Here is a 23921-nt window from a genome sequence, read left to right on the forward strand (position 1 = left end):
ATTATGACAGCATGTCTACCAAAAGTAACTTTTTCCTTAGCTTTACTGAACATTATAATTGATCTGCTCCTCCTCCCTAAACAGGACTCACTCAAGACCACCCCAAAAATCGTTCATCATAATCGAGAATATCGCGTGGATCCCACTTTATACTGTAGGTTTAGTCCCGATTAACCTTAGAGTGCATAAAGTGAACTTAAAACAACAAATCAATCAATCGAGAATATCACTTGTCTTGTAACGCAACTTTAGTATAAAAACTTCATATTCATCTCATGAAAGCGGCAAACACACATTTTAGCAACAAATGATTGTGAGCGAAGCGAGTAAGAAAATTTTTACATCCATTTCTTTGCAGACTTTGAAGAATATTAATTTAATGGGGTGTCAATATTTTCTTAAGATCAGAGATATTTAGTCTTTTCCTTTTCCAGCTTTTCCTTTGGCACATTCGGGGTCGAAAACATGTGGATGCCTTCGCTAAATACAGTTTCCAAAATGTAATGTTCGAACTCTCTCTCCACTACAGAAATCCCTTGACAATCTAAGATTTAACACTTTATCAAGAGCTTTCTATCTCCCCCTTTAAATTTCATACTCAATCCTACCACCAAAATTTCCATGCCAATTTTAGACTTACTGTTAATATTGAATTGCCTCCTCCAAAAAAATTAATTCTCAGTCTCCACACCAGAATTTCCGCAATAGTAATACATGTACAAAAAGTGGTTATGTGAACCTTCAAGAACACTGTGTAACTTAAATTAGTAGTATTTTTCTTCTTCTCAAAAGCTGAAGCAATAATTAAGGTGTCCTTACATTCGGTGATATCTTGGATTTGAAGAAATATGGTAATTTGAGGGAAATTTTCCTTAGCATGCGAAAATTTTGAAGCATTTTAAAGTAAGGGTAAAAAAAATATTTTCTCAAGAGTTGACATTTTTTTAAGTTTCTACACTGCTTTTTCTGAAGAGAAAATCTCACAGACTATTGGTTTACATCTTGCTTTATGGTGCACTTCGGAAGAATATGTATTCTTGCAGCATAACAACCATGTGCCTTCTAGAGCTAAGTGCAAACTCTGACTTTAGGACCTTGAGGAGTGTTGTCATTGATCTATAGCTGTTGAATAATAGTAAGAAGTGATCATATACTGTGAAAAAATTTCAGAGTTCATTATAATGTGTTGCCCTTAGTCTTTATTATTATTATATTTATATTATCAAACCTATTTCCATTCTGGTTATGCTACATTGCTTATCTACCTCTTGGGTTGAAACATGAGCTGATGACATGGATGGAATAGCCTCATGTTTAGACCTCGAATTTTTAGGTTCATAAAATAGACTCTAAAAATCCTAAAATAGGTTCGAAAAGCCCTAAAACAGGTTCTAAAAATCCTAAAATAGGTCCTAAAAAACTTGTTAGGCTTGAAAAATCTTGAAGTAGATTCAAAAAAACTGAAAACAGTTTAATATTCCTGAAAATACTGATTAGGTATAGTCACCCCAGCAATGAAATATCCTGGAATACGCACTATCTTGCATAATGTTATGTGTGTTGCCTAACCCTATAGTGATGGCAGAACTTACCATTGGAAATTTGCTATTAAAATCCACTCTTCGCCGCATAGTTAGACAAAAATCTTCTTTCATGTTATCCACATTGAAACTCTGCAATTTTGTCTGTGAGGATCAACTTAGGTATATGCTGAAAATAATCTTTCAACAAAAACATAGTCGGTGGTGCAAACTTCAATGCTGAAATGTTAGTTTGCAAGGCGTGAATGCCACAAAGCACCGAAGTGACGTGAAAGTGAGCAAGACCACACAGATCAGACCACTTCGAATTGTACAGGTAACAGTGGCACGGTGGCACCAGACATTTTGCTCTGTTTAGAGCTTTGAAAAATCACCATGGACTTGGAGGAAGAGAACTCGACAGAGAGTACGTTGTAAACACGTTCGTCATTGAATTGTTTCGTGACCAAACAAAGCAAATGCCTCTGTGCGACATGAAATTCCTGTAAAACCTTTAAAAATATATAAAAACCTAAAAAAAGGCTTGATTTAGGTGCATAAACCTAAAATAGGTTCTAACAAGCAAAATAGGTTTTTAGGTACTACGAAACTTCATCAGTTGTTGCATTTTTTAACGAAATGTTGACATAACTTATTATTTCTTACATACCTGTAAAGGAAAAGAGTAGGTTAAAAACTAAAATCCAAGGTCTACTCATGACCAAGATTGATGTAAAAAGTGAGTCCCACTGTATGCAACACGTATAAATACAATATTATTCCTACTACTCACATCTTTAGCTCTGGTTACTAAGTTCTTTACTCCATCAAATGCAATATTTCTCATACGTTCATCACCGGAACCTGCAGCACCACCTGACCAAAAACCATCACCCTGTGGGAAAAAAAAAATGGACATGTAAATATGCCATTATTTGACAAGGTCGCAAGTAATGCACAGGTAGGGCTAGTTCTGACTAGATCTAATAGAATCCAAGTAGCTATCTAGCCCATCAGGAATGCAACTGTTTTTTGTTTTTTTTAAATACACTAATGCACTAACAGGGAGCCCTAGTCATTGTCCCCTGCCCCCTCTCCGAAAGACTTATCAAGTACTAAAATTAAGTAATGAAAAATATATACGTTTAGCCTTTGTTGTATAATTTCCTCTGAACTTATTAGAAGACAAGGATTATATTGGGATCATATGGCTTTGAAGAACAGAAAGGATGTATTTTGGGGGTTCGGATCCCCCTCCCCCCACCTGAAAGACTTACTTAGTATGAACATTAAATGAAAATTACTTGTTTAGCATTTGTTGTATAATTTCCTGTGAACTTATTGGAAGACAAGCATTATATTTGGATCATATGGCTTTGAAGGACAGGAAGGACATATTTAGGGGGGGTCCAGGGGTCCGGAACCCCCAAAAGACTGACAAAGTACGAAAATTAAAATTAACATTTGTTGCGTAATCTATGGTTATTAATTTCCTCTGAACTTTTTAGAAGGCAAGGATTATATTGGGATCATACGGCTTTGAATGGCATTACAAACAAGATTTATGTACACTACTACTGAAAATAATATGCATAAAATATTAATCAGAAACTTACTTTTTTCCAACTACATGTAATATCATTTTTGTTATTCAATAAATATTAAATTATTCATCGATTTGACATTAATTTCATTGCCAGGGCACTTGTTTTTATGTAAATTATTCCGATTTTAACTACAGGTAAGCTACATAATGAATATGCGCTGTTATATCTCTTTTTTTATTTAGACTTTTTACCTAATCTTCTAATAATAATATAATATTAATTTATGTATTGTAATTAGTATTAATTTGATATAATTTAATTATTTTAAATTAAATATTATTATTATTACTATTCCTGAGACACTTGGTTCAGACCCCCCCGAAACATATTTCTAGATATTTTTGAAGTTTTCTTCTGACCTAAAGATTTCACCTTAGAAGAATCACTTTACTGCAAAAATAAAGGAATATTTTTAATAAATTTATATTGTATTAATTTTATTCCTGGTAAGGCCAGAAATATGTCTCATATGCACTAAATTTAGAATTTGATGCCTTGCTATTGAATCACACTTGGTAGTTGTTACTCTTGGCAACTAAATGTTATGAATTCGTCCCAAATCACACCTAAATATTATGCATTTCTCAAGTATCACCTAAATGTCAGAGGCTAATTCTGAACCCTTCTACAAAAGAGAAAAAGCCGAGATAATCGATAATAATTTGTCTGGCAGATCTTAACAACATTAAACATTAGCCACATGATGCAAAACACTTACATCTGGTTTTGAAGCTTCTTCTTCCATTTTCTGTTTCATCTTTGCTTCCTGAATAACAGCAAGTATTCGAGCTAAAATAAAGGAAATCAAATATACGTATATTGACAATAACGGTTTGCGTGCATACAAATACTTAACAAAATGGACAATTATTAGAGCATTACAAGTCATAACTATTTTATTTTTGGTACAGAAAAGAGAGGTAGGGATCCAAGTTGTATTTTATTTACAAATTGATATATTCCCAAACTTGTAAATTGAAAATAATTGACTCCCTTGCACGTGAGGGAAGTCTGTTGGTAAGTTAGAGGCACCAGACCCTACTGACCCTCCACCCCTACTTTCACCTTCAATTTTGAGCAAGGATTTTTATCTTATTTGAACATTTCCTTACCTTATAACCTTCCTAATGTTTTGCCATTAGTCTTCTAATCTCTAAAGAACCAAACATAAGGTACATGTCTGAGACTTTTAGCCTATTTTAAGTAACAGTAGCAATTTTATAAACTTTTCAAAATTGGCTGCTAATCATTAACTGCCAATCAATGGTTAAAATTCACGGAATTCTCACCCGCGGTGGCACCTACCTCCAGGTTTAAACACCTTGAATCCAGAGAGAGTTTCTTGTAATATAGTTTCCAGGTTCCATAAACTCTGAGGTTTCGTAGACTGTTCTTGCATTGCTCTCGCCTAAAATTCACGAAAAATTCTCAAATTATACTGACATGTAAAGTCACTATTTTGCATATATTATGTTTACATCATCATGATCAGAAAAAGTGTCCACTGGAAGATGTGTTTTATTACTAAACAAGACATAGCAGAAAATCTGTTCTTTTCTTTCCGTTTTGTTAAAATCAAACAAAGCTGGTTCAGATGGTCCAAATTGTAAACTTTAGTGGATTACTATGCAATATAAAGCATTTCGTAAGTTTCAAATTAAGAAATATCAATTTCTCAAGCAACAATGTGATTAGGCTGTACTGCAATTCAGACTACCATATTGTGTTGTAATATTAGCACTATATAAAGCCTATGAATGTATAAGGTGGACCTACAATTTTTATATTCACAGATTTAATTTTTGTGTGTGTGTATGTGTGTGTGTGGTTAAAAACTTTACTATTTTACTTACTTTTGCTAACCATGCCTGTGATATTACTTTAATTAGAGCTCTTATTTTCTTTTTCTCCTCTCCGCTTCTCTTTTTAGCTTCATACTCCTTTATTTGCTGCAATAACTCTGAAATGCAATAATGTATATTGTTACTCTATTGTAGTTATTCTACTAATTTTGGTGGCCACTGAAACAATCCACCATGAAACTATCTAATAGATGTTAAATGTGTGACTGAGTAAAGCTTCTACATCCAATAATAGAAAAAATAATAGTAAGAATGTGCTTTAATAAAAATATCACGATGTAGAGAACAAAATTTACTGCAATAATTCTAATGTGTAAAATGGTGTGTATATATAAAAATTACATATCAGTAAAGTGTACATATATATATATATATATATATATATATATATATATATATATATATATGTACACTTTACTGATATGTAATTTTTACCCATATCCAGTAAGTACTGATGTAACTGATATTGGACACACCTGTTGAATCTAGAAACTCTTTCTATTTAATTCGATCAATTGAGTCATTTGAACATTACTGTACCATTCTGAATAAATGGCAAACATTTAATGCAAGTTGGAAAATATTACTGTACCTCTCAATTTCACCTTTAACTGAATCTACTATCAGGACATCATTTTTAGTAACAACGCAATTCTGAACCTTACATGATGGAAAATTAGCAGGTTCTCTTGAACCTTCTAAATGAACGGGTGTGGACTATTTAATGTCTTTAGATTATTCTAGTTGACAGTGATTTTGTTAAATGAATAACTTTAGGGTTTTTGTTGCAGATTCCAATATGAAATCAAATTTTCTGTAGAGGGCTCCATTTCCTTGTGATAGATTTATATAATACAAGGTGCATTCAATAAATAACCGGAAAAGCAGTATAAAAAAATCTAAAATACAACCGTGATTGTTATATGTTTGTTATTTTGTGAAGGCATCTATAAGCTATTCATAGCTGGGGCTGGCATGCCTGTCTCGTGCATGGGACACTGGGAAACAGTTACACAAGATGGTGGTACCCTTACAGGAGTGCTCCAAGCTGGAGCAGCGAAGTGTCGTGAAATACTTGTTGAGTGAAGGTGTGAAACGATAGAAATTCATCGCCGCATGACAGTTCAGTACAGTGATTCTGTATGAATCGATCACAAGTGTACGAGTGGGCTGAGAAGTTCAAACAGGGCATACCCAGTATTGAAGATTCTCCACGTCCAAGTCGCTCTGTCACTGCAGTCTCAAGTGAAGGACTTAATGCGGGAGAACCGACGTATTACTGTCAGTGAAATTGCTTCCCACATGGAAATAAGTGTAGGATCAGCCCACCATATCAGTCATGACATACTGATACCAAAAACTGAAACCAGCCATTCTGCAGAGACGACGTGGTCTGGTGTCCACTGGTGTGCTTTGCTCCATGACAATGCGAGGCCACACACTGCCAGTGTCACGTTGTCTACCATCGAGGACCTAAAGTTTGAGTGCTTACCCCATCCTCCAAATTCGCCCGATCTCGCACCTTCCGATTTACACACCTTTGGCCCACTGAAAGATGTACTAAATGGATCAAGGTTCCAGAATGACGACGAAGTCCAGTCAGCGGTGCATGAGTGGTTACACATGTGTCCAAAACAATATTCTTCCTGTGGAATCAGAGCCCTTTTCAAGTGCTGGCATAGGTGCATTGAACTAGGGGGAGGGGGGACTATGCTGAAACATAGTACTGTAGTTCTTTTGGTGCTTGTAATAAATATTTGTTACAACATATTTCTGGTTATATATTGAATGAGCCTTCTAGTTGATATTATTACGCATGTTAGTCCAGTATCCTTTATTTCACCAAAAACTTTCTTTCTGCTTTTTTTTTTGTTGTTGTTATTTCTGGGTAGTGGTTTAAGATAAATAAATGTGTTGCACATCTGGGAGGAATAATTTCATGAAATGGGGGGAAATGCTGATAAGGTAGAGTTGCTGTTTTAAGTCCACTTTATGCACAGTAAGGCTAATCGGGACTGGACCTACAGTTTAAAGTGGGATCCGAACCACTTGATAAGGTAGAGTTGGCAATCCTATATTACATAGTTATTGATGCTGTTACTGGTTAAACTTTCCTTAGGAAGGCTACTATGCCACAAGAATTAATTACTTTCAATCAAATCTTGTATTAATTAATTAAATAATTAGAGGTAAATGTTTTAAGATCACATTTCAAAATGTGTAGCTTTATATTTATGGCTTTCTTAGCCCATATTTGCAACCCCCCTTCCCCACAAAAAAAAACTGGCTTCTAGGAAAATTGGGCTGGCACCTGAATTATTTTAAATTTTGTCTACCCCTATAGACAGACAAATGGTCTACACTAGCGGTTCTAAAACTTTTCAAACAGCAGAACCCTTTTCACCCCAAAGATCATGCCACGGAACCCCCATTTTATTTTCTATGCCTGTTGGAGAAAAATTGTATTTTTACAGCCAATGAGAATTCGGGAATTACATTGAAAAGTATTGATTTTAAGTGTCTCTGATATTTTAGGCATCTAGGTTTAAAAAAAATCAAGTATTGCATAATATTGTATCGAAGAAAATGCTCTTAGAACTGCATGCTAAGCATTCGTAAGAAAAAAGAGTTTTCATTACTGACCTCAATGTGGGGAGTGCACCCGTTTCTTCTCCTTACAAAATTCTTTCAAATACGGTTCTATGGAGAAGAGTTGCAGTCTCATGTTACTGCATAAAATTCACCCAATGGTAGTTTATGTCAGATCAATAACATTTTCATATTCATGTGCAGTCAGGCTGTGAGGCTTATCTTTACCTAAGCATAATTTTGAAATTCTCGTGCACTGCATTTTGGAAGCACTTCAAGGGTCCTTATTTCTTGCAGGTGCAAAGTGAAATCTTCAAGAATCTGGCCCGATTCACTGATGCTTCTTTCAAGTTTTTCCAGGAAGTCATTATAGTCCTTATATCGTGGAAGCACATAGTGGTTCAGATCTAACTTTAAACAGTAGATCCAGTCCCGATTAGCCTATCTGTGCATAAAGGGGACTTAAAACAAAAAACCTCAAGTAACAACACCCCACGAAGTTCTTGACTGCTGGAAAGCTACCAAGCTTACGGTTTGAAAACATTCAGCCCAGAACTACACCTTCTTCTCGAAAGAATGAATTTTGTCAGATGCCATAAAAGCAGTAGCATGCTTTCCTTGCAGACCCAGGTTAAATTAATTCATTCTTGTGAATATGTCGGCTAAATAGGCACAGATTGATTTTTCACAGAAAACATCACGAAGCCCCTGCAGAGATCTTGAGGAGCCAAAGGGCTATGCAGAGCACACTGAGAATTGCTGGTCTAGACACAAAAACATGTGAAGGTGCCATCTGAATGTGCCTTGGTCAGCATATTTAGTGTTTTTCTATCATGAAAACAAGGCTATATCATGTTACCATTTTGGAAGGGTCAAATAACATGAAATATAAAGTACCATGTTCAAAGCTCTTTTATTTCAATTACCTTCAGCCCTCTTAGCTTCTTTGGCTAATTTGCATTCCCTTTCCTCAATCTTTTTCTCCAGTCTTTCCTGTTCTGCTTCAAGTAAACTGTTGTTATTCTCTAACATTTCTTTCAGGCTCTTAACTTTTTGATCCCAATGTTGTTGTGCCTACAATACAAGAACAAATTAATAGAATTTATCAAAGAAGGAACTACTACAGTACTTGGAAAACCAAATAAAAGTATGAGGGTGGCATCAGTGCATCTGTCCCAGGGCCACTGATAAACACCAGAAACCATGTATGTCACTACTAACAGTATGTCTTCAAGGGGAAAAAAAATGTTCATGAAAATTAGAGTAATCTGCATGGAACAAAAAAGAGACAACACAAGGCTAAACTGGTTGATATCCTGAGAACACTTGCTTGTCGACTGCAATCAATTAATGTACAAGTGGCATGATGGTTCATTTTCCCTGTATGTTAAGTTTTTGTGGCTCCACCTAGGTCTATGCCAAGGGGCTACCAAGGCAACCTCTGGTTGCAATCAAAATTCCACTATTTGGATACCTCTGTGTGTGTGTGTGTGTGCTATGCCTATTCCAAGTATTCTCTAACATTTCGTTGACTGTACCAGCCTTTAGAAATGAGACAATTAAGTGTCATCCTCCAGCAATTGAGTATTAGTATAGAATGCTGTAAACGCAGGCTCAATCCTCGGTTGAACCTCAAGGTTTCACTGATTTGCTTTGTTTTACTTCGCTTTTCTGCCACATTTGGCGTAATCAGTAAGATAAGGATGAATGGTGATTATGTGAAATGGATGACAATACAATCACAAACACTCAAGGACAGCACATAACACAAGGTGCACGGAGGATTATACTGGCCGTGAGTCCAGATGTCAGAGACTTACTAGTCTGCAATACATGGTCCAAGGTGTACTATGTGGAAGGCAATTCACAAAGGGTCCCCCCTTACACCACCTCAAAGTTTCAGTAACTATTCAATAGGTTAATGGTGCCCCTTTGTGCGGCAGTAAGCTATTCTAATAGCTAAATCAATTTTAAATGTTGAAGAAAACTCAAATTGGTGGGCGATGTAACAGTCTTACTTTCTTAAAGAGCAGGAAATGGCTCACCACTCAACCAATGCAATCTTGAATAAAGTTTTTATACCTTCTAACTTATTTCAGACTTTTTTTTTCTTATATGAATTGCTTGCATTGCAGAATTACTTCTTTTGAAGTTTACGGTCTTAACAAGCATTTAAACATAAATTTTAATATAACATTTCAGGAGAACACACGCTCCTTTCATCAGACATTTAGCATTGTTTGATTAATTAAACAAGAATAAATGTCTGATAAAGGGAGTGTGTGTTCTTCCAAAACATTACATCAAAAATTGTTGATTGAACGATTGATTAGTTTATTTTACTTGGTTTTTTTTGCCAATTTTGGGTAATCGCAAAGGTGAGTATGAATGGTGATAAGATGAAAGAGATTACACTCACAAACACATATGGACAACACACAACAAAGTCCAATAAAGGATTATACTGGCCATGGGTCCAGACACCAGAGACTCGTTAGTCTGAAAAATGCAGTGCAGAATGTACTATGAGGAAATGAGGTTGACATTTGGATGCCTTCGGAAAGAGTCACCCCTTCACTCCACATCAAAAACTGTTTGTGTGCTTGTAAAAACTGTGCACAAGAGAAATAATACTATTTTACATCAATTTTATCTGTGTCTTAATCTTTTATTTTGACTTGTTAATGAACTTTCCAGTCTGACAAAGGGTAGAGGTTTATCTGAAATTTGTAAAATCAAAAGAATGTACTTTCTGTGACTGTTGTCCTATTAAATTTCAACTCGCGTAAAAGGTAAAAAAAAGGTAAAGTGTTCCCCTGTGCATAGCACCACGCCATGAAGGCGTATAGGGGGTGTGGGGGTAACGCCCAACACTTTCTTGATCCGGTCGTGAGTGGGGGTAATGTGATCAGCATCACGCCCCCAACTCGCGTATCATAGGGAAATTAAACAGGACAAGAAAGATCAACCAACAAAAATATAATTTAATGTACTGTTCAATACCTTTATTTGCACATGTAATTTCCTCTGCGTTTCGTCTCGTTCGTGTCTGCTCTTCAAATCCATATCAGTCTGACGAAGACGTTTGAGAAACACAACCTTCTTGTGGCGCTCTATTTCAATTGCATTAAGTTGACGCTGTCTCACTTTGGCATTCCTTGCATCTCTCGCTTCTTTTAAAGCCTTTGCCGAGTCCTTTTTCTCCTGCACCTGTCTTTCCTGCATTTCAGCTGACCTTTGCCACTTCTTCCGCAACCTGCAAATCAAGAATTACATTACCAAATCTGTATTAGTGAATAGGCTCAAAACTGTTAACACAAGTACTACCTAGAAAATTAGAAATTCATTAAAATTACAAAACTCAACAATGATAATACCTCATCATAACTTTGCAGGTGTATATTTAAATAAAGTATTGTTTATTGTAGTCAGAGTCATTTCTGCATTGCAATGACCTTACTGAATGTAAACACGAGGTGTCCTTGACTGTAATTATACATGCATTTGTAATGGTTGGTTTGGTGTTTTAAGTCCACTTTATGTACGGTAAGGCTAATCGAGTCTGGACTTACAGTTTAAAGTGGTATCCGAACCACTATGTGCCTCCACCGGGACCCCTTGATTACAAGGCAACAACGCTATCACTGCACTATCAGGGAGGGATGTGTATATATTTGTAATGGACATAAATGCAGTATGTTAAATTGTTTGATGGTAATTATTGTTTCCTTCAAATTAAATTATATCTTATTTATTATCTCTTAGTATTTTCAAAAACACTTATTATGTTCAATCATTTTGATGTATTTATTAGGGATGGGACCGATTAATCAGTACTCTATCGGTATCGGCCAATATAGGCATATCGGTGTATCGGTAAATATCTGATAGTTTAGTGCAAAATTATGCCATTTTTGTTGTAATTTTTATGGATAATCTCCATGCCCTACTTTTTTAAAAAGTAAATGTCTAAATATGCAATTTCTCTTGCACTGCAGTCACTTTGAAACACATATTTTTAAGGAGGTCAATGAACCTTTCAGGTTCTTCCAGGACCATTTCTAATTTTATATCGGATCGGTAGAATATCGGTTATCGGTATCGGTAAATTTTATATCGGTACTTTATCGGTATCGGCCAAAATTTCATATCGTCCCATCCCTAGTATTTATCAAGTATTTAATCAAGGGGTCAGGTTCAATACCGGGTGTGGGCACATTGCACAGTGTTTTCGGATCCCTCTTTAAACTGTAGGTCAAGTCCTGATTAACCTATCTTTGCACAAAGTGGACTTGAAACAAACTCAAGCAAGCAACCAATGATTGTAATGTATTATTATGACCATTCTGAATTGTTACACTCTATACAATGAATTTAAAGCTGAAATAAATGAAAAGAAACCAATGACTGATGATGAATAGTTGTGCAATTAAAGTCCCTCAATTATGCATCATTTGCTATTTTGTTTCCAAAAACTGTATTCAGGACAGTTCTGTTTTTGTCACCCAGATCTGAACCTTCCACATGACGATAAAGATTGATGAAGTAGATGCAATTGACGAAAAGGTAACTTGCTAAGTAACTAATTACACACAAAATGTATTATTATATATTTACTTGTAACCATTTCTTACAATACTTAAATGTACCTGGCTATGCTAATAATGATAACTTACCTCTGCTCCTTTTCGTATCTTTCTTTCATTACCGTCAGACGTGTAAAATGGGATTTTTCCTCTAGAAGTGCATTTTGCCTCAAAACTTCCCTCTCTCTTTCAGCATGTTTCTCCGCTTCCCTCAGCATCAACTTTTCTCTTTCTATTTCATCCTACAGGAAAGAGCTTTTTTTATTTTTTTATTTATTTATTGAAATCATACAGGGTGTGTCATGCAACATTGATCAAATTTCACAGCACGCAAAGGACATCCTTTCCTAATAATATTTTGCTCATTGAGGTCTCATTTTGATGTCATGAGCTTCCTATTCTGTATATATGTATCACTGCAGCACAAATTCAGGTTTTACAATATCATATTATTTTATGTCGTTAGAAAAACTGTTATGTGAAGAGTATAATGATAACAGAGGCACCATCAAAATAAAGTATATGGGTTTTTCTTTATATTTTATCAAGTTATGCAATTTATCACCAATGTTGTTAGTCTTGCTAGTAACTTTGAACTAAAGAGTGACTTCAGAAGGGTTGTTTACAAAAGAAATGGCAACAGTTGTGTTTGATTATATGCTCTCATGCACTGTCCACAGCAAAATTAAGTGGAAAAAAACAAAAACATTTCATATTTATTTTATTCCTCTTTTCAAAAAACTTCCCAAATTCACAATGATGCAAGAATATTCACTTGTCGCTCCATGCTATCAAAGTTTCAATAAATATCTTATGCTTAATGTATGTCTCAAGTAGACAACAAACATGCAAACACTTGGAAATCTTTCTTTTTTTTTTTTTGTTTCTCCTTGGGATAAAATGTTATCATCACTTTTAATGATACTTAGTCATCATTTTTAGAGAGAGGGTGGGGGGGGGGATGTACGTGTCCTGCTAAATCTGCCAATGTACAAATATGAGTTACAGTATACTACGCACAACAAGAAAGAGTTGTGTTGTGTTCTATCCAAATCAAGTCCAGAAGATTCTTCAAAATCTGGACTCACTTGAAGTGTCGCGGAGGATGCTATCTCTCAGTTAAGAAAATTTTCAAAAATATATAAATTGTCACATACATACCATATAATTGCGAACTTTGCTGAGGTATTCCAAATAAATCCTCTTTAGGTAGCGTCTGTATTCATTATATTGTTTTAGTGAGCAGAGAACATCGCCATTTTCATTAATTAGACCATTTTTCCTCAGAACATCCTTGACAACTTTTTTCGTAAAATAGCTCTTCATTGAATGATCATGAAGTGCGTCATACTCAAGGGGCACATCATAGCAGTGTGGATCCCAGTAGATGAAATCTGATTGGTCATAAGTCCTCCAAAGCTAGAAACAAGAAATGAAATGCATAAATGTCCACTGTCTGCTAGTCAAGACTTCTGCATGGAGAAGCTCCTCTCAGATTCCACCAAAACAATTGGAGCATATTGTAAGCATAGTAGGTCTACTGGATGTAATTTGCAGTCGGCAAGTTTTAACCTGCCAAAATTTTAAAAGTAGGGGTAGTAGACCATACATAGATCTGCTTCGTTTCCTAGAAATGTTGTTTGATTATGTGTGGACAAGCATTAATACATGGACATACTCAATAATAAACAAAGTCTCCAAATATAGCACATATTGGCATTTCTTGAAATAAAAAAAATTAAAAATGCTCAAAATGACCTAAAAATTTCCAAAAAAAGACATGCAAGAAAATTCTCGTTTATACCTTTGAACAATTCTCCAACCTTCTTTTTAAAAAAGGGGTGCAATATCATTAAATGTCTTGCCCTAGTCATCAGAATATGGGTGAAGCAATATCAGCACATGCTTTCAGAAAACAGGCTACACATATTGTCAAATAATAGAATATACATAGGCTAAGAACATAATACACATAAATTACCCATACAGAGAGACAGTAATTGTTGTAACTAGGAGGAGTCATGATGGGTGTGCGTACCCCCCCCCCCCCCCCATCAAACACAAAAATAACACAGAATCAGTAAACAAAATAGTAACCAGAACATTTTTAATTATCTATGTCAATCTCTTGGTTCAGGAGATTTTCAAGCATGCACTTTTACAAAGTGTAGTGATGTGTTTTAAAAAAAATGCAGAACGACAACTACACACGGAAGAGTGAACTTTTTTTTGATGGAGTGAGGGAGAGTCAGGCTCTCGTGAGAAGTGAAATATTGAAATCCCATTCCGATCAAATTTGAAGAAAATTTAAATTTAAACTGTACAAAAATAATCATCTTATGCTGAACTATTGAAAGATTTTCAACATAACTGGGCACAATTGTAGGTACATCACAGTGTTACCTATATCTCTGAATTCTTTATTTAACTTTGGGTCATTGTGGGGAGCATAGTGACTTCTTGAAGTAGAAATGTTTGTGTAAAAAATCCATTACTTCTGTTTCTAACTGGCTGTGCTAGGATGGCAAAATTTCCTTTCGTGTTAAAGTATGAGCTACTGTACTATATTTTGGTATATATGCACATTTGCAAAGCTGACTTTAAAACTTCAAATTGATTTTTCTTTTTAATACAAATTTTTAACAAACCTACAATACCCATATTGCATTGTAATACAGATTTTTCTACCTTCGTATGTATATAAATGAAACAAAAAAAGAAACACAAATGAAATATCAGTATTTGTTTTAGAGAAATTACATAAATTTTATAGTCGCCTTTTCTTGGATTGAAAAGAATGAGTGAGGTGTTTGTAGTACTTTTTCTTCTACTCTACGCACTCTGAAAAGCAGAGTCGGGAAATCCCAGCCATTTTGAGCACATTATGCCACTGGGACATGTAGCTCCATGTCAGGTGTTCAAGGTTAAATAAGAGAGCAAGGTAAATAAAGTGGAACCCCAATTTTACATTTTCTCATATTATACGAGGTGTGACACCCAAAAAAACGGGATTGATTGCATGAGTGAGAAACGAAAAGGAGTTGGCAACAACAGTTTTGGTAACATCATGCAACACCCCTAGTCTATCTGTGCTGCAAGTTTGGACTCACCCGGTCTCACCAGTTGGGAGTATTACGTCATTGAGTGAACACCTGCAACCGTGTTCTGACAAAAAAATGTCTAGTGTGAAAAGTGAACAAAGAATCAACATCAAATTCCTTGTGAAACTTAAGAAATCGGCAACAGAAACATTCCAAATGTTAAGTGAGGCTTATGGGGATGATACTTTGTCTAGGACACATGTTTGAATGGCATAAACGGTTTTCGAAGGGAAGGGACAAGCTCGCATGTCACGTTCAAAATTCAAGGCAATGTTGATTGTCTCTTTCGACATTCATGGAATTGTAACAATTGAGTGGGTTCCCAGTGGTCATACTGTAAATCACCACTTCTACATTGAGGTAGTGAAAAAACTTCGTGAAAAAAAGGCCCCAGTTGTGGAGTGATGCATGGATTGGGCATCAAGACAACGCACCCACTCACAAGGTGCTATCTGTCAAACAGTTTCTGACCAGCAAAAACATTATTGTGATGCAGCATCCTTCTTATTCCCCAGACTTAGCCTCATGTGACTTTTGTTTTATTTCCTAGGGTTAAATCTGGCATTTAAGGGAACCCATTTTTCCTCAGTTGAAGACGTTAAGGCAAAAACGGAAAAGCTCCTGAAGGACCTTACTGAAACTGACTTTCAAAAATGTTATCAACAATGGCAGCATCAAATGCACAAGTGTGTGAATGCCGAAGGGGACTACTTTGAAGGTGATAACATCCTGGAGAACTAATTCGGTAACAGTTTCATACATCGGAGACACATTTCTTCAATTCTACACAAGAAACTACTTACAGAAAAGAGTTTCTCCAAGGTTTACAACATTCGTCGAGGTAATTTTTCATCGTGGAATATATTTGACTGGGAAATCATGTATTTTTCAAGAGAAATATCTCACCGACGCACAATTGCCATTGCCTTCATTTGCTTGCCCTACGTCAACCGGATGCTGCGTACGTTTGATGACGTAAGCCCCTGTCAGTGTTTCAACCCCCCCCCCTTTTTATTATGCTTGCCTAATGTAACCAAACCTAACCTTATCGGGAATAGTTCGTGGGGCTACCCGTGAATGGTTTGTGGGGCTATCCGTGTATGGTTCGTGGGGCTATCCGTCAGCTACCCGTGTATAATGTATAATTTCCACCGGTGATGAACACGATAGTAGGTATTTTTCGGTGAAGAAAGTTGAAACACTGCATACTCACAATGTGAGTCAAGATGTGCCCGGCATATTGTGTGTTCCGGAAGCGAAGAAAGGAATAAAAAAAAGCACTCAGAATGTGAAAAAATGTGTGTTTTCGTGTAAAAAGCATAATGGCACCTTGAACTATGTTCCGCAATACACAATTGGTAAGTATGAACCATGCGAAACACAAAATATGCAATTTGAATGTGTCTCCGATCTATGAAACTGTTACCACTAATTCTGCAAGTAGACTGAATTATATGTACAATCCAGTTTTTTTGTGTCACACCTCGTGCATTCAACCTTGATGGTCCCAACATGGCAAAATGTTATAAAATATTCCTTGATTTTACATTTACGTTAAATCGAGGTTCCACTGTAACTGGTTGACGTATGTTCTCTAAAAGTATAAACCAATATGAACATTCACGAGCGTTTCTCCTCTAGTATTGCTCGAGTTGAAAGTGGTCGAAAAAACAACAGCTTTCTTGAAAGAAAAAAAACTGAATTTTTTCCACGGCTCTTTTGGTTGGGCTTTTTTCGGCTTTTTAACAAAAGTGCCTCAAATCAATGAAAATAGAAGAGTTGGCAGTATTTTTCTTGTTCCATGGTTTTTGTTTATCTCCCTACTGTAAAATACACACTCATTTCTAAATATAAAATACAATTTACAATATGAAATTCGTAGCTAGACATAAACAGGGTTTTCAAAAAAGCTGGCTTTTTTGAATGGGTGGTTCTTTCAGAGTTTTATCTTCATATTTTGGTAGGCTTATTAAATAAATCTATGTAATATAAACATATTCTTACAACTAGAGTAGTTTTGTGTTGTTTTTTTAATAGAACCTGATAGTATGATATGATTTTCAATGTTTGAATTTGTTATACGAACATCAGGGTGGCTACAAACAAGCAGAAATGAAATTCCCTGACTTTTCCAGGTTTTCCAGGACAAAAATTTACATTTTTCCCTGACAATTACAAACTAAACTAAATCGATGTTTTTTTGCAAATAGAAATAATAAACTTATGCAGATCTAGGTATGGATTGAAAATTACCAATATTATCTTCTATGAAATTTACTTAATTTCTCTATTCCCTATGATTTGAATTCAAACAGCAAAATAGTGAATTTGGAAAATTATTACAATTCACAAGCTAGGAAAGGATTGCGGAATTTTATCATAAGCAGTAAGTTTAAAATAAAATACTTGATTACTTTTAAACTTACGACTAAATGAGATAAGAGTGAAGAGTGCTTGATTAAGAAATACAATTTGTAATATATCAAGTCTCCTTATACAATCTCGGTATTATAAGTTGATATTTCCACTGAGGTTTGGAACCATCTGCTTGCAAGAACCATGAGTGCAGACTCATTTTTCGATGCACAAAGCTACTTCTCCCTTCTCTGTAAAGCAAACAACTTAACTCTTGCATATAAGTGAAACAATAGAATTGAACAAAATAAAGTGTCATATTTCCTTACATTATCAATGGGATTTCTGCTTCAGTACAGTATATCCAAGTGAAGTACTGTGAAACTGACAACATGCAGTTATACCATTAATGCTGACGAAAAGGGTATGTAGGTATTATAAATTTAACGCAAGGAATTTATAGAATTGCATTGTATAGGTACCTGATTTAGCTAACCACACATTAAAACAGTAAACACTGTAATAATAAAAGCTTCTGAAAGTTCATATACGGGGGGCATCCTGAAAAAAAGCTCCAATGGTGCCTATACCCAGCACTAGTGGTCGGAAAGTAACACACACACATGCAGGCAGGAAGAAGTGGCATGTAGCTGTATTCTGGTACAGTCGCAATGCAGCCGTTTTAGGAAAGTTCTAGGTTAAATATTACAGCTCTCATACAGTCTCCCACCGACTGCGATGTAGCCTACATTGCACGCTCAGAATTTGGCACAGAGCCACCAGCAATCATGTGAGGTGTGCAGACTGGACATCGTGAGTGATAGTATGATCAGACGATGGTGCAGACAATTCACGGAAGGCCAATCGAATGTTCACAACCCCATACAGCTGGGTACACACGGACCCTTTGCATCACTTCAGGTGAGAGATCTTGGACCACTCCCTGTACAGCCCTGGCATTGAATGAACCGACTTTCATCTCTTTGTTTAACTGAAGAGGTGTGCAGCTATGGCCCCACACTTTCTTGATCACGGCTGAAAGTGGGGGTGATGTGATCAGCACCATGCTCCCGGCTACCTTTATCCCTCAAAGTTTCCTCAAGGTACCAGCTTCATATGATGCTGGGTGGGTGCCGGAGCAGTTTGAATAGGTGGAAAACATCCCGGTTCTCCCCCAGGGGATCGACCCCGGGTCTCTTGCATAGTAGTCAGATGCCCTAACGACTGAGCTCCATTATTACTCGCTCGACAAATGCCGATGGTGCGCACTTAGCTTGGTAATTCAAAACATATCTCGTGCGACAAATACGAAGATGTGGCTCCCGTGTGACGGTAGATACGCACTCGATCTCCTGTTAGAACCCTGCTACTTTGCTCTGTGATGCAAATGGTTTTGATAGAAGTTGAAAAAATCGTGGGAAATACATGGTTTAATGTGGCTGTCAAAATTATCCCATGTACGTATAACTCTATAGTTTACTCTTGAGTAAAATGTTGGAAACTTGCATGTTCTATGTACACAAACATGGCCTAGTAGAGACAAGAATGTTGGATTTCATGGAATTTTTCGTTGTTTTAGGACATTTGTTTAAAAAAAATATCGCTAAAAACACCAACAATTCGCATTATTTCGATATTTCAAACGGGCGAAAAATGTGTCCAGACATCACTGCACATTCCTAAACATAACTTTGTAGCAATTACCATTTTTCACGGTTTTGACGTTTGCGAAAAATCAATGTCCTACTAATCGGAAATTACTCTCTGGCCACCCTTCGTAAAATCAGTAGATGGAAAGTGAAAATTTAGCAGGGCTGGCAGAGAAAAGTCAATTCTTGAAGAAAGCGATTTGGTTTTATGATTGAATGATTCGAGTAAATATGATATTAAAATATTTAAGTATTTATTATTAGTATTTTATTTCATAATATTGGGCATTAACCTTACTCAGTGAGAGATTAATGACCATCTCTCACAAGTTTAAACAGACAGGACAGAGATACTAGTGTTGCAGTAAATTTGAGGTTGGGAGCATGCACTTGCCAATTTTTATAACGTTCACCAATGCAGTTTTATGTTTCACTTTTTCGTGACAGTATTCAATATACTGTATATATCCCGTTTGAGTTGGTGTTTTAAGTCCACTTTATGCACAGTAAGGCTAATCGGGACTGGACCTACAGTTTAAAGTGGAATCCGAACCACTTGTGCCTCCACCGGGTATCGAACCCGGGACCCCTTGATTACAAGGCGAGGACGCTACCACTGCACCATCGGGGAGGCCCTTATATATCCCGTTTGGTTGGATTCTTCGTGATATCTAACAATAGTGCAATATCATTGTAAAAGTATGTTAACTTGTACGAAACCAGTAATACGTCAGGATGATGAAAGAAAATCTTCGTAAGCACTGCTACATTAAATAAGGTGAAGTGAGCCAGAAGAGTAATAAAATTCCAGCAGCATATTTGCAGTCTAAAGCTCTTCTTGTTTATGCATGCGATTTTTGTTGGATGTTGCAGTCCATGCAATTTCTGTCGCATGTTGTAGTGAGATACTTTGTCAGGTGGCGATATTCGACAAAAATCGTATGTATCAGTGAAACCTATTTGTTTCCATGTTCCTTCAGTTTCACCAACAATATGCCTTACTACGACGTCCGACAACTATCGGACGGCGCCACCCGCTCTTATCCCCTCCATCTGTTGACAAGTCCCTTACTACTCCCATACGGACAAGAAAAAATGATAAGTCAATGCATTTTCCCCGTAATATTTAGAGGCTTAACCTTTACTCCCCTGATGATACCATATGGTATAATTAGAGTGTAAGGTCGTACTGGTCCGATGATACCATATGATTACGAAATGAATGTGCTTTTTGGACCTTCATACTCTTATGTTTAGGTGGAAACTCTGACACAGGTCTGGAGCATGCCTGGGAAATTCATATTCATGACCAACCTCCTACCCCCCCCCCCCTCCGCAACATATCCATGCCACATTTCCGAACAGAGTTTCACATTTTGGTTCATTATTCAACTTGTATGGCACCCAGGAACATGAAACATGTGTCAATCTTTTTGGAAACGTCCATTCGTTGAAGAGAATACTAAGGTTTGCGCCTTATCCCCAAAATAACGGGAGAAAAGGGGGCAAACTCCAGATTTTTTGCTTTTTTCATAGAAATTCGGTGGTCGCGCCCCCAAACCCCCCTTCCTCGGTTCGGTGTTCTGAAATGTACACGGTTGCATGCTCTTGATGTTTTAGCTGAAAAACAAAAGTTATCCGAAGTAGATTGCTCCCATAGTGCCCGAGTTATAACAATTTTCCTCCAAAAATGCAAATTACCTATTTTTTGTAAAAAATAATAATAATCACATTTCGGCTTATTAACTTGTATGGCACCCAAGAACATGAAACATGTTTCATTCTCTTTAGAAATGTCCATTCTTAGAAAAGAATACTAAAGTTCATGCCTTATCCCCAAAATAGCGGGAGAAGAGGGGGTAAACTCAAGATTTTTATTTCTTTTCCATTGAAATTCGGGAGTCGTGTCCCTCCCCCCCCCCCCCAGCCCTCTTCCTCAGTTCGTCGTTCTGAATTGTACACGGTTGCTTGCGCTGATGTTTTAGCTGAAAAACAAAAGTTATCCAAAGTAGAGTGCTCCCATAGTGCCCGAGTTATAACAATTTTCCTCCAAAGAGTGTTCGAATTTAAAATTCCCGCCGAGAGACCCGGGCGAGAGAAATTTCTCTCTCTCTCTCTCTCTCTCTATCTATCTATCTCTCTCCTCCTGGCATCACTGGTTTCTGGCGCCGTGGTTGTGTTGCGCATAACAGGGGCCTAAAAGTTGAGGCCCAAACTTAGGAACGAGATTTTCTGTTTCCGTGCAGAGTTCCATAACGATATCTTCAAATAAAAAAAAATAAAAAAAGACAATGAAGACGAAATTCCCTGACATTTCCCTGACTTTTTTTTAACACCTCAAATTCCCTGACTTTTCCCGGTTTTCCAGGTCTGTCGCCACCCTGGAACATGTACATTGAAGCAAAAAAGAAAATACTGCTCTACCATTTGAAAATCTAGTATCAAATCTCCTTACATTAAATTTTGTGTGTAGTAAAATATATTTGTATTCTGGCTTTCCAGGACATCATGTATAATTTGGTTAAATGTCCGCTAAACTGGCCACGGAGCAACTACTGATGTATTTTGGCTGCTTGTTGCAGTAATTCTCAACCTTTGTGAGACCAGTAAATTTATTTCTTACAAGTTGATGCACTGAACCCAAAAATTTCACTCATAAATACATTTCTGATCTTTAAAGTTTATATCGAAATCAATATGCACCCTCAGTTAATATTACTATGGCATAATCAGAGTTCAATTATGTCAAATATAAAATTAGATTTAAATCACTGGTCAACCCCTAGGTGCAATGGATCTTTGTGTCCCGGCACCTGAAAAACACTGGCACTAAAACTGAAATAAGATAGCCGCAACTGGAAAAGAAAAAAAAATCTAAGACATCTGAACTGGACCTACAGTTTGAAATGAGATCCAAAGCACTCTGCCTCCACTGAGGATTGAACCTCAGACCCCTACTTATTACAAGGCAACAGCATAACTTTATTCCACTCTAGAGGCCCATTCATGATTATGAAAGGAACCTTCTATCAAATCCCAGCCTATTCCCAACAACAGTACTTGCAATTTGTTCTCCGATTTACAGGCTAAATTAAATCTTAGTCTGATGAAGTAGTTAAAATCTTGTTAAGTATAGAGAACAATCAGACCAAAGCAACACATGACAGTGGTGAGTGTCATATTGAAGAGGCAAGTGACATGAGCCCCTTCAGTCTGTAAGCAAGCATCCACCACTCATGCACAAGACCGAGGCGACGCCGACATAATGCATGCCATTCAAGAAGCTTTCGGACTGAAGTCACAGATGACAAGCGACACTGTCTCCTTCACCGTGCATGCAACAACAGACCAAAGCGGCATGATGCACCGAAAACAGTATGGTCTGTGCAACATGCAAGTGACATGTTTAGCTCGTTGTCGCACTTTGGTTCAAAATGCTGAATGGATTACTGAGGGTCTGCTTCCAAATGACTTATGTCACTTGTTGCTTCTGTCTGAAAGTTCACTGAGAAAACGGTACAGGGCAAGTGACAAGCGACACTTGCAGCTTATGTTCCTTCGCTTCTAAATGTTGGTTTCCAAGAGCCACGTGCCGCTTCTATCTCAAAGCTCTGTTAAACAGGATATATACACAAATTCACGTAATATGTACACTTCTGCATATGTGTTGTGAACAGTAAAGATTTTTAATTGTCCTAAAACATCGAAATTTTGATAACATTTGTTTCATATTTTGACATCAACATTTAAATTGAGACACAAACATGTAAAAGCTTGCTTTAAGCCCATTTCATCTTAGTCAGATGTGCTCATTAGGACTACACATTTAATTTTAACCCTAGCTTACCCATGCCATACAAGAAACTTACATACTAGGGGGGGGAGGGCAATTCACAGGCCCACAGTTTATTTTTTATCACTAAAATTCAAGAAACCATTTTATTATTGAATCACTGTTTCCTTTGCTGATTATATATGTTAAGATATTTATTCATTATAATTACAACATTACTATCATTAATAAAAAATAATAACCAATTATTGCAATCATTCACTAAAACAAAAAATCCATAACTTTTTATTAATGCTTTTTTGTTTGTAGAAGTGCAGTTGTTGATTACATAGCTATAATAATTACAATAATTACCACCATTACCAACCAATTGTACACTGTCACTGGCATGAGTGTCTTGAATGAGACACATTCAAATATGGTTCAAAAATATACTCACCACGTGCATTTTGCCTCCTAATTACATTACATTTATGTTCTATGAACAAAAGTAATACAGAAATATTGGGAACGTCTTAGGGAACAATGTAATTTATTTTTCAAACAATTGAAAAATCTAAAAAATAGATGTGGTGAGCCTACATGTCCACCCCCCCGGAAAGGTAGAGTTAAAATTGTATCTAAACCACTAAGCAATATGTGTACACTGGGATTGGTCAATATCTGTCTCTTGACTGCTACACCATGTACTATTTTTTAGCTACTTGTAAAAAATGTCACTACAAACCTGTAAACTCATAACAGTAACTTCAAGTTAAATAGGTTAGCTGTAATTAGTAAAAAGCCAAAATTTGTGTTTTTTTTTTCAAAAAACCTGGCTCTTTATCGGAAAAAAAATGTCCATTCAAAAAAGCCGGCT

General features: G+C 36.4%; 1 protein-coding gene across 1 annotated transcript in view; it reads right to left on the reverse strand.

The window, feature by feature from the left end:
* The window catches only part of LOC145998320 (uncharacterized), a 40498-nt gene that overhangs the window by 14873 nt on the left and 1704 nt on the right, over positions 1–23921 (reverse strand). Inside the window, exons 2-9 of the mRNA XM_083134748.1 lie at positions 13326–13583; positions 12255–12406; positions 10582–10834; positions 8505–8652; positions 4981–5087; positions 4433–4535; positions 3846–3916; positions 2314–2415 (exon numbers count right to left, since the gene is read on the reverse strand). Coding sequence (XP_082990874.1) covers positions 2314–2415; positions 3846–3916; positions 4433–4535; positions 4981–5087; positions 8505–8652; positions 10582–10834; positions 12255–12406; positions 13326–13583 — 1194 coding nt within the window. The remainder of the gene's footprint in view (positions 1–2313; positions 2416–3845; positions 3917–4432; positions 4536–4980; positions 5088–8504; positions 8653–10581; positions 10835–12254; positions 12407–13325; positions 13584–23921) is intronic.

Source organism: Lepisma saccharinum, chromosome 1, assembly GCF_977018435.1.
Source record: "Lepisma saccharinum chromosome 1, izLepSacc3.1, whole genome shotgun sequence".
Classification (NCBI taxonomy): domain Eukaryota; kingdom Metazoa; phylum Arthropoda; class Insecta; order Zygentoma; family Lepismatidae; genus Lepisma; species Lepisma saccharinum.